This window comes from Culex pipiens, chromosome 1 (assembly GCF_016801865.2).
Source record: "Culex pipiens pallens isolate TS chromosome 1, TS_CPP_V2, whole genome shotgun sequence".
In the NCBI taxonomy this organism is placed as follows: domain Eukaryota; kingdom Metazoa; phylum Arthropoda; class Insecta; order Diptera; family Culicidae; genus Culex; species Culex pipiens.
In genome coordinates, this window is record NC_068937.1 from 72,591,254 (window position 1) to 72,603,348 (window position 12,095).

Sequence of the window (12,095 nt, forward strand, 5' to 3'; positions counted from 1 at the left end):
TTTGTGTGCGCCTGGTTTCTGCCGTGCAACTACCCTTCACGAGTTTGCTCATCCGATCGATCTTGGGGAAAATCGATTTTCGATATTAGTGTGGTTCCGCGAACACAATTTTAGTGTGGTTTACTACACATACACACACGAGCAAATCCACAGTCGATGGCGCTTTCTTGCTACAAATACACTTGCAACGCACTGTTTGGTGGTCTAGGTGGTGTGTAGTATGTGTAAAGAGAATGAATAAAAAGATCGGAACCCATTTTTTTGCGAAGCGAAATCGTTACGTGGCGATTTCCCCTCTTCGCAGACTTCCCCTCCTTTTCCTTCACGCTGATTGGTTGAACAAACCTTTCCCGATCATCCTCTCCGAGAGACGTGAGATTGATGTATCTAAAATCACTTCCACTCAAGCTCATAATTTTCTGACAGCCGAGGAGTCAACATCGAGTGGCAGTTGCAGAATCAGAAGGGACAGCAGAAATTTCCCCCGGTCAACGACGTGGAGAGGTCGCCGAAATGGCTCGGGCCGTCGCAGGAACGGGACGGATTATCGCTGCAGGCCATCAAGGAAGAACGTTAGGGACCGATGTGGTCAAGCTGCTGATCCCGGAATGCTCCGGTTAACGGCATCAAGAAGGGGTCTCCGTGTTGATCGAGAACCAGTTCCCTTTGGGTCAAGTTGGTTGTGGTTGCGATAAAGTTTATGGTTTTTGATACTGGACATGAAATTAAACATTTCGGCAGGGGGGACATTTGCCGAACCAAAAGAGTTGGGGCAATATGGGTATCAAACTTCATGGTTTTTGATACTGGACATGAAATTTGAAATTTCGGAAGTATTGGCCACAATCCGGAGTGGTCGGAGGCCCCGCGGATGTTCCGGAGGCCCCGGTGGGGGGACATTTCCCGAACCATAAGAGTTGAGGCAATATGGGTATCAAACTTCATGGTTTTTGATACTGGACATGAAATTTGAAATTTCGGAAGTATTGGCCTCAATCCGGAGTGGCCGGAGGCCCCGCGGATGTTTCGATGGGGGGACATTTGCCGAACCATAAGAGTTGAGGCAATATGGGTATCAAACTTTATGGTTTTTGATACTGGACATGCATCTGACCATTATCTGAAGTTAAGCAGTTAAAATAAATCGCTTATTTTACGCAGGAAGTAATAAATCGATTACTGCGATTGCCTTTTTATTGTGCCGCGGCGAAATTCTGTTTCTGGAAATATAGAATAACTATTTCGTATTCAATTAGAGCCCTTGAAAGGGCAGTTTTAATGTTTGCTGTTGAAATTTACTTTGCTGCCGCCAATTGCTTGCAACAGCCTTGCAAAAACATTTCCGCATCTTGATAACTTTCGAGTGGTGAGGGAAAGTCGATTGATTTCACCTTGATTTCTATTGCAGCTGAGTAATTCTCGCTGAAAGTGGACCACTATTTACACAAGGTGCTCAAAAATCAAAAGCAATGTACTTTTCCAATAGCCCCCACCAAGTTATGAATGAAACCATGTTTGGTTGGTTAAATTTGTCCTCACCTCGGCGCTACGAAGCTAAAACATTTTTGTAAATTGGTAATTTTTTGACTTAGGCGCGTCTACAAAATTGCTAATAACTTTGCAAAACTTCAACGAACCATTGATGTTTAGGGGTGTTTTGGAAAGGAAATGAGCAGAGCTTTCGAATGCACTTGTCAGAAAAATACCGTTCCATACATTTTTTAGCCACAAAACACCAATGTATTTTTAAAAGTCATTTTTGAAGGCCGGCGCCCCGCTTTATCGAAAAACTGACAAATCCATTCGAAAGCTGAGACGATTTCACATAAAGGACCAATAAATCTAAGGTGTATGTTCCTCCCATCTTTTTTAATCTTATTTTGATTCTGCGAGCGCAGCGCTCCGTTCGCATTCCAGGCACCCAAAATGTTGCCAATTGCTTGTCTCATTTTAAGATTTTGTCAAAAAATATAGGTGGTCACTTTTTAAATGATAGTTTATTGTCCAAGGATAAAAATGCACTTTCGATAATTGACCAATATTTATGTTTTTGGGTTCTTCCAGGCAATTTAAAGTCGATTTTTTTTTATCTTAAATTTGGTTCCAGATCCGAATTCAGCTACCAAAATAACTATAAGAAACCATACTCTGGCCTCCAAAACATATGCCGCATGTAAATAATAGGCCGTGCTTGTTAATTCTGAGAAATTTGTAAAATTGTCACTTTTTTTCTCACTAAAACTAAAATATCTTGGCACTGGAGTATCGAAATAACGTTATCTTTTAGATAAAAATGTTCGTGGTGAAATTTCCTACATGCTACATTCATTAGTTCTACTGAAAAAAAGTCCACCCAATTGGGTACTAAAGCCCTATGCCAATTTTTATGTACAACGGTAAAAAACACGATATTAAACCATTTCTGATCACTTTTTTCATTTTAATGCAAAAAAAAAATATTGACAAGACAACATTTTTTCGATGGATCAACTATGGTCCCCTTGGAACAAGCTGTCAAATAGGAGCTTTTCTGTCAAGAAGGACCGCGAGGTTAATTTTTCAAAATTGATTTAAAAATCCATTTTAGCTCTTTGTGGTCGTACAAAGGGTCATTGTACTCAGAAAAATAAGCTTTATCGCTGTGAACAATAATATCAGAAATCTAAGCTTCATTTTAGGACCCAATTGTAAGTGAGCATTTTACAAAAAAGAAGTACAAAAAAACAATTTTTCGACTTTAAATTGCCTGGAAAAACCCAAAAACATAAATATTGGTCAATTATCGAAAGTGCATTTTTATCCTTGGACAATAAACTATCATTTAAAAAGTGACCACCTATATTTTTTGACAAAATCTTAAAATGAGACAAGCAATTGGCAACATTTTGGGTGCCTGGAATGCGAACGGAGCGCTGCGCTCGCAGAATCAAAATAAGATTAAAAAAGATAGGAGGAACATACACCTTAGATTTATTGGTCCTTTATGTGAAATCGTCTCAGCTTTCGAATGGATTTGTCAGTTTTTCGATAAAGCGGGGCGCCGGCCTTCAAAAATGACTTTTAAAAATACATTGGTGTTTTGTGGCTAAAAAATGTATGGAACGGTATTTTTCTGACAAGTGCATTCGAAAGCTCTGCTCATTTCCTTTCCAAAACACCCCTAAACATCAATGGTTCGTTGAAGTTTTGCAAAGTTATTAGCAATTTTGTAGACGCGCCTAAGTCAAAAAATTACCAATTTACAAAAATGTTTTAGCTTCGTAGCGCCGAGGTGAGGACAAATTTAACCAACCAAACATGGTTTCATTCATAACTTGGTGGGGGCTATTGGAAAAGTACATTGCTTTTGATTTTTGAGCACCTTGTGTAAATAGTGGTCCACTTTCAGCGAGAATTACTCAGCTCCATTTGCAATTTCCGTCCCCTTAGTTCGATAGGACGTTGATATTATGTCTTAAAACTAGCATAGCATAGCATAGCATAGCATAACGGGTCTGCACCACGCTGTAGGGGGTGCCACAATGGTCAATTCAATATTCTTATTTGATTGCTGCCCGGTACAACCAAGAATATCTAAGAACGTAAATTTCCACACTGTGCTCCAAGGCTACGCCCATACAGTCCCGTGGGGATTTGGGAGGGGATGTTTTTGTTGTTCACTAGTGGCAAAAGTGCAGGGAACCCATGCGACTTTTAAAAGTGAACGGAATATTTTTGGGAGGTTTGGAATGGGGATTAGGGGCATTTCATCGGGCCGATGAAAATGGTTGAGTGCGTAATGTATTTAATGATTTGAATGTTTGTAAGTGTAAATGTGAGTCTGTAGTGTATTATCTAATAAGCATATAGTTTTGTAATAATGATAAATAATAAATATAATAAATATAGTAAATAAAATAAATATAATATATATATAATAAATACAATCAAGATGAGTCCAGGAAGCTGTAAAATAAAACAGTTATTTAAAATATAAATGCTCCAGATGGTTCCATGCTGTTTTAGAAAGTTTCGTTAATTTAAGCAATTTTATCATATATGGTATGAGGAGATGGTATATTACAGGAAAGGAATAGAATAAGGAATAATATGAACATTTAAATAAATCATATAGTGAGTAGACAAATTTACATGTATTTTTTTTTTTTTCATAAAATTATTTTTATTAGGTCCTTTTCGGTACTGGGACCTGGTTAGGACCGAGTCGGCTTTTGTAATTACATTTTACTTAATAATTACAGAGGATCTTGTGTGTAAATGTTAGTGGGAGGGGAGCCGATTACCCGCGGCCTACTCGGGGTTAGTAGGGAAGGGATTGATGTTAAAGACAAGGCGTGGGATGGGAAGGGGGATTGTGTAGGGGTCTTGGTTGGCTCTGCTGGCCTTTGCTTGTGTCCTCAGCCGCAACTCGGTGTCCAGCTGCTGGGGCGTTCTTGCTTTGCTTCCGGTGCAATCCTGAAACGACGGCTTTGTGTGAAGGCGAGTTATACTAACTGAAGGAAAACTAACTGAAAGAAAACTAAATGGATATTTTGGAATCTACGAGGAACTGATAGATCGGATAGAGAACATCAAGGTCTAGTTGAGATAACGCGTCTCGCATCGGGATTTCTGGTGGTCTTCCTCGGGCCCTGAGGGTATCTTTCAACTTAATTCTGTGAGCCTGGTGATCTGGACACGCCCATACGAGATGGTCGATGTCCTGATAACCCTGCCCACAGTCGCAAAGGTTCGTATCACTCATGTTGATACGGTAAAGATGAGCCTTGGACGAGTAATGGTTCGACATAAGGCGGGACATCGTTCTGATGAATCCACGCGTCAAGTCCATTCCCTTGAACCAGGCTTTTCTTTGCACCTTAGGTCGTATGGAATACATCCAACGTCCCTTGGTGTCGCCGTCCCATTGTGTTTGCCAATCCAGAAGCGCACGCTGTCTCGGAAAACCGTAGCATTCTTGTAGGCTAATTGGCCTTTCAAAAATGTCTCCACTCTCGGCACCCTTCTTGGCGAGCAAGTCCGCTTTCTCATTACCCGGAATCGAGCAATGAGCGCGGACCCATACCACCGTGATGCTGAAGGGCTGAGCCGCCAGGTTGTTTAAAGTCTTGCGTATTTCCGTGAGGAAAAACGTAGACTCCCTGGTCGGCTTCAGAGTCCGGATAGCCTCAACAGAGCTAAAGCTATCGGTGAAGATGAAGTAGTGGTCAGGTGGCATGGTCTCGATGATTCGCAGTGCGCAGTAAACCGCGGCTAACTCTGCGACATAAACCGAACTCGGGTCCTTCAGCTTAAAGAACAGCTGATAAGATTCATGATAAACACCGAAGCCCGTACAGCCGTCGAGCTTGGAGCCATCGGTGAAGAATCTGTTGTTTGGAGGAACATGGTTGTACTTTGATGCGAAGATCGACGGTACAACTCCCCGCAGAAGATGGTTTGGGATACCGCGAGTATCGGCCTTCATGGACGTGTCGAAGCCAATCAGGGTGCTGCTGGTTAACGGAGGCGTGCGCTGTACCGTTGTGCTCGGGCTCCACTCCCACGATGACATAAAGTCATAATATAGAAGCATGCGCCGAGACTCAACGTGAAGGTTCAGCAACGTTTCAAAGTTGTCAATTACCAGTTTATTCCTGTAATCGCACCGGATCAGGAACCGGTAAGACAGTTCGTAGTAACGAGTTCGCAGAGGCAACACTCCCGCCAAGACCTCGAGGGTCATGTTGTGAGTTGAGTGCATGCATCCCAAGACAATGCGAAGACTTCGGTACTGTATCCGCTGGAGAACCAACAAGCGTGATTTCGCAGCTGATTGGAAGCAGAAACTGCCATATTCCAGCACCGAGAGTATCGTTGTCTTGTACAGTCGAAGCAGGTCAGAAGGATGAGCACCCCACCGGTTGCCAGAGACACTGCGCAGAAAATTAGTTCTTTGCAGGCACTTTTGCTTCAGGTAGTTAATGTGCTTCCCCCATGTTCCCTTTTGATCGAAGATGGTACCCATGTACATGAAGTGGTCCGACTGCTCGATAGTCTTTCCCGAGAGAGAAAGATTGAGCTGCGGCGGTTCATGCTTCCCCGTAAAAACGACCAGTTCCGTCTTCTCCGGAGAGAATTCAATACCCTTTCCAACTGCCCAATGGGCCAAGTTGTTCAGAGTATCTTGCAAGGGTTCTAGCAGATCGACTTCCTTCTTGGCAGCGATTGAAACCACTGCGTCATCTGCGTACTGTATAAGGGTGCAGTCTCCGGTCAAGCAATCATCGATGTCGCTGACGTAGAAGTTATACATGGATGGGCTAAGGCGTGAGCCTTGTGCCAAACCCATGTAACTTATCCGGGTGATTGCCAGATCACCTTGCACAAAGTGCATGTGTTTTTCTGACAACAGGTTGATGAGGAAGTTGCACATCTTCGGATTGAGACCGCTCCGCCGCAGCTTTACTCCCAACACATCGATGGAGACTGAATCGAATGCACCCTTGATGTCTAGAAAGACAGAAGCCATTTGCTGTTTCTTACCACGGGCTATGTCGATCCCTGTGGCCAGCAAGGCTAGACAGTCGCTTGTTCCCTTGCCTCTCCGGAAGCCATACTGCGTGTCAGACAGCAAGTGCTCTCGTTCCATCTATGGTTCGAGGCGGTCGAGGATCATCTTCTCCAGCAACTTGCGTAGACACGACAGCAAGCTGATTGGACGATACGAGTTGTGGTCGGATGCCGGCTTACCGGGCTTTTGAATGGCAACCACCCGGACCTGTCGCCATTCGTGTGGAATTACGTTCTGCTCCACGAACGTGTTGAACAGATTCAACAGACGCTGCTTGGCGACGTCCGGAAGATTCTTCAGCAAGCTGAACTTGATCTTGTCCGGACCAGGAGCAGTGTTGTTGCCCGTCAATAGTGCTATGGAGAGCTCTACCATCGAGAAGGGAGGATTAGAATCGCTCCCATCAACAACGTCGAATGATGGTTGTGTCGGCACCGAGTCCGGGCACACCTTCTTGGCGAAATCCAATATCCACTTGTCCGATTTTTCCACACTCTCGTTCGGAACGGAACCTCTGCGCATGGCCCTCGCAACGCGCCACAGAGTGCTCATGGACGTATCTGCTGGTAGTCCTTCAACGAACTCCCGCCAGTACATTCGCTTCTTGCGCTTCAGAGTATTACTGTACCTGCGATCAAGAGCTCTGTACTTTTGGAAGTTCGCTCGGATTCCACACTTGCAGAAGTCCACATAAGCTACAGACCTGGCCGCCGAGAGATCCGTACACTCCTTGTCCCACCAGGGAAGTGGAGGGCGCGTTCGGATGTATGGTCCCGGGACGGGTTTCGTCTGAGCTTGTAACGCACTGTCATAGATCGTATTAGCCAGAAACGCATATTCTTCAAGCGGTGCCAACCCAGCTCGCAACTCAACTCCAATGGAGACTGCCTCCGCGTACTGTTTCCAGTCGATGTTTCGCGTCAGATCGTAAGGCATCTCCACCGTTGTTGATTGCTGTGGACCATGGCTAACCAGAATAGCGATCGGCAAATGATCACTGCCACGAGGATCTTGAAGCACGTCCAGTCACAGAGAACTGCCAAACTGTTGGAACAGAGCGACAAGTCGATGGCACTCGCCTTCGTACCGGACGTAGTTGGCGTTGGTGGTGTTGCAATCCGCGTAACTTGCTTGTCCCTGTTTAGGAGGGTCATCTGGAAGTCGTCGCACAGTTCATGAATCAGATATGCTTGAGGGTCTGTCTTGTGACTTCCCCACTCGGTGCTGTGAAGATTAAAGTCACCCAGAACCAGTCGCGGTGCCTGCAACAGCTCAAGCATACCCCACAACTTTTGTCGAGTTAACGACACCTGTGGGGGAACATAGACGGACACAATGCAAACGTCCAGTCCTCTGATCCTGGCCTGTACTGCGACTGCTTCGATTCCTCCTAGCTTCGGGAGCGTGACCTTTCTAAAAGTGTTGCATTTCCTGACCCCAATCAGTACGCCTCCCCCTCTATTTGGTCCTGCCCTGCTCTCTGTGATGATGTTGTACCCCCGGAAAGCTGGCGTCTCATCTCCGATAAGAAACGTTTCGCTCAGCGCAAACACATCACAGTCCCGTTCGAATGCGAATTGTTGAAAATCGTTTAACTTGGGGGTTAAACTTCTACAATTCCATTGTAGGAAGGAGATGCCATTTTTCGTTTTTGGTGTATTACCCATCAAAGGAAATGAACGACAAGAGGGGCATCGTGGTAGCAAGCTGTTTCCCGATGTGTCTAGCGAGAGGCTCAAACCGCTTTATGATTAAACGCGTCGGTTCACTCACGAAAGAGCACAGCCATTCCACGATTGTGGAAAAAGGAAGGACTCCTTTGAAGGCATCGGTGATCGGATTCGGTTGAGGAACCGGTTTTAGGGGGATCTTTGGCAGCTTGGGAACGGGCTTCAGCGGCTTGAGAGGAATCGGTGCCGGCTTCGGTGTCGGCTTCGGAGCGGGCTTACCCGACGGACCGAAAGGAAAATCCTCCTCGAAGTTCAACGAGTCACTTTCCTTACCCTTGCCGCCAGCGGCTTTTGTGGACTTGGAAACCTTGTTGCGCTTCGGATTTGGTCCGGCAGAGTCACTTTCCTCGTCTCTCCGGAAGAGGACTTCCTCCTCGTTTTCCTCGTCCCCCGAATCATCTGCCAAGGGGGCGAAACGATTGGATTGGTTCGCCTGACTAAGGATTTCCGCGAAGGACTTCTTGGAGCGTTCCTTCAAGGATCGCTTCATCTTGTCCTCGCGCTCCTTGTACTTTGGGCACTGCCGAGTTTTGTGCGGTTCCCCGCCACAAAGCAGGCATTTTTCAGCCTGCTTTTGGCATTCCACGTCCTTGTGGGGGCCTGCGCACTTTGAGCACTTGCTCTTGTTGCTGCAGTAGGTCTTGGTGTGTCCCAACTGCTGGCAGTTTTCGCAGCTCATCACTCGCGGAACGTACAATCGAACTGGAAGCCGAAGCTTGTACAGCTCAATGTAGTCCGGCAGAGCTGACCCTGCAAAAGTCACCCGGAACGAGGCAGAAGGAATGAACTTCTTCTGGCCACCCTCGGTGGTGACGTTGCCCAGTTGCCGGCACTCGAGTACCTCCACAGCTGGAAGTTTAGGGTTCTTGAAGCGTCCCACCGCCCTTGAGAGGTCGACAAGCGACAGACTGTCATCGGTCACCACGCCGTCGATTTCGACTTTGTGGGCCGGAATCCAAACACGGTACTCGACACAGAACCGAATGTCTTTCACGATCTGGTTAGCTTCCTCCGCGGAGTTCACGATCACGCTGAGCTTGCTCTTGTTCAGCTTAGTACATTGTACCAGCCCAGGATAATGGTTATGCAGATCTTTTGTGATCCGAACGAAGTTAAGGGGTTTTTGTTTGGGCCGGAAGAAGACCACCCACTCCGTCTGCGAGCCCCCCACGTACTGGCGAGCGCGAGCTTGAACTGGTCTTTCCTTGTCACCTGGTGGATTTGGATTTGGAGGGATCGGAGGGGTTGGTGCCGGTGGAATAGGATTCGGATTTGGCGGAATCGGAGGGGTTGGTGCCGGTGGAATTGGATCCGTATTTCGCGGGATCGGAGGGGTTGGGTTCGTTGGAATAGGAGTTGGATTTGTTGGGACCAGAGGACTTGGATTCAGTGGAAGAGCTGGATCCGGTTTTTGTGTTGGAGGGGAAGTGGGATCAGGTTTTGGGTATGGTTTCGGAGACAGTCGAGACTTGCGTTTCTTCGCTTTGCGCCCGCCAGTGCCCTTCACAACGCCCTTGGTGTCCTTTTCGTAGAGTTCCAACGCGGTTTGGTTAGAAGGCACTCCTGGGAGAGGATCAACTTCACCCTCGTTGTCCGTGTCCCAGTCTTCGGACTCGGACATTTTTTCCACCTGGTCCTCATCCGGATCCATGGTTGGAATGAAAAACGAAAGAAATACTAATACAAAAGCTAATCAAGATTTACGCGAAAAAGAAAAAAAAAACCCAAGGAAGAAGAGAAAAAAAAATATGACTAACAAAAAAAAACTATGAGAAAAAAACTAAAAGCAAACAAAAAACTCGCCTTTCACACTCACCGCCGAACTGGCTGCCGCCCGCAGCGGGATGCGCGGGAAGCTCGTTTTCGCGCGCTTGTTGTTGTTGTGCTGCCTGCTGCCAGCCACACACAAACACCGGGGTTGTCTCCGACCTGGCCTGGCCGAAAACTGGTCCGCCGACCGCAGTCGACTCTCCGGGGCCGCCTCCTGCGACCACCGCTCGTCTGCGTCTGCCGCCGCCTCCTCCTGCTGCCGCCTCACGGTAGCGGGAACTCGGGAAGCTGCCTTGGGGAACCGCCGCTTCTGCATCGTCGCCGTGTCCGCTGCGTCCAAAACGTGGTGCCTCGCACCACCTGCAACCGCCGGAACGGAAAATCGCCGTCGAAAACGCCGAAATATCACGCTAAAAAACTCGCGTAAGAGACAACTCGTCAACACGACCGACTCGTACCGAGTTTGACAGGAGAATGAATGCAAATTTACATGTAGACATTTGATTTAAAATAAATGATTCCAGGAAGCTGTAAAAAATAAAAATAATTTTAAAACTAATACTCCAGATGGAAACACAGATAAAACAACAAAGACACAAGAATCCTAACACGCGGCTTCGCACCTTCCACATAATTCGACATGAACACGATCACGAATACAGCACAAAAAGAACGCCACAAAAATCCATCTTCCCGGCGCTGCTGTTCACACGATAATGACGCGCAATAATATTCATTAGCACAATGACCCCCCTCACCGCATGCATGATATGAACACGATCACGAATACAGCACAAAAAGAACGCCACAAAAATCCATCCTCCCGGCGCTGCTGCTCACACGATAATTGTTGATATTATGTCTTAAAACTATTCACAAAAGAGTTGTCTTGTGTAATTATAAGGGAATCAAATTTCAACAATCATCTTGCAAAGTTCTTTGTCATACTGGTCATGTGTAACATAACCACCTGCACCTTTTTGTAATAAACGAGGCAGCTATACCACCACGCAGCGTAAAAGAGCATTATTTTATTACGTAACGCAGTTGTTGGTGTGGGTTGATAAATAACTAAAGTTGAACTTTAGTTGAACTAAAAAAAGTTTAATGCTGTTACTCTGTGAAGCAATAACGTTGCCCAGGCACGAAATATTTTAGCAGAGCTGGTTCTGTAAGAATCCTGCTAGAATGTCACTACATTTACGTATCTATAAGAAAATGGAAACTGTGTTAGAACTCGGCTAGAAACCAACCAACGAATGCCTGCTCATTTAGGTACACTTCTTTTAATACGTAACACTAAAATTTGGATTTTTTGACCCCCTCCCCCTTCGTTTAAAATGTCCATTCAAATTTCAAAAAATATACTTAACTCGTTCGAACCTCACACCCCCTCAACCTACACCACCAACAGCGTTACGTAATAAAAGATGCTCTTTTACGCTGGTGGCGCTGCGTGGTGGTAGCTGCCCTGTTCATAGAGTTATCTACGTGCGCATGTATTGCGTGAACGTACACGAAAAACATTGAGGTTAAATTTTGTACCCACCAGCAAAACAAATGGAGTGCTAGTGTGCGTGAGCTCGGGCTTAGATAACTCACTATTACACTATGAAAATATCCATGGCTAATCCAAGGAACCAAAAGGTGGCAACAGAAATGTTCGTCAAAAAGAGGTGCCGCAAAAAAACTTTTTTGATCAAATGTTCGAACAAATCAGCAACAATTATCTCATCAATACCGAACCGGCGCCGGCTCAGGTGCTCAGCACGTCCTCGCTGGCAACGTTCTCTCTCTGATTTTTCTTCGCGATTGCGTCGAAGAACTTGGACATCATCCTAGAAGCTGCTTATGGAATTGAGCTTCGGCAAGGAGCAAACCGCTTCTACTTTCGGTATCGGACGGAAGTTTGATTTGTTAATATGGTGTCAGTCGAAGTACAAGTACTTGCCCTTTATTTAAAAAATATGCTTAATGAAAAAATAATAATAAATATACAAAATTATTGTTTAAGTGATGTTCTCGCTATCATGTTAGAATAG

At 45.7% G+C, this 12,095-nt stretch overlaps 1 protein-coding gene across 1 annotated transcript in view; it reads right to left on the reverse strand.

The window, feature by feature from the left end:
• The window catches only part of LOC120428915 (uncharacterized), a gene marked incomplete at its 5' end in the record, with an annotated part of 240,613 nt that extends 230,508 nt beyond the window's left edge, over positions 1–10,105 (reverse strand). The window contains one exon of the mRNA XM_052706399.1: positions 10,100–10,105. Within this exon, the coding sequence (XP_052562359.1) occupies positions 10,100–10,105 (6 nt within the window). The remainder of the gene's footprint in view (positions 1–10,099) is intronic.
• Between the last annotated feature and the right edge of the window lie 1,990 nt (positions 10,106–12,095).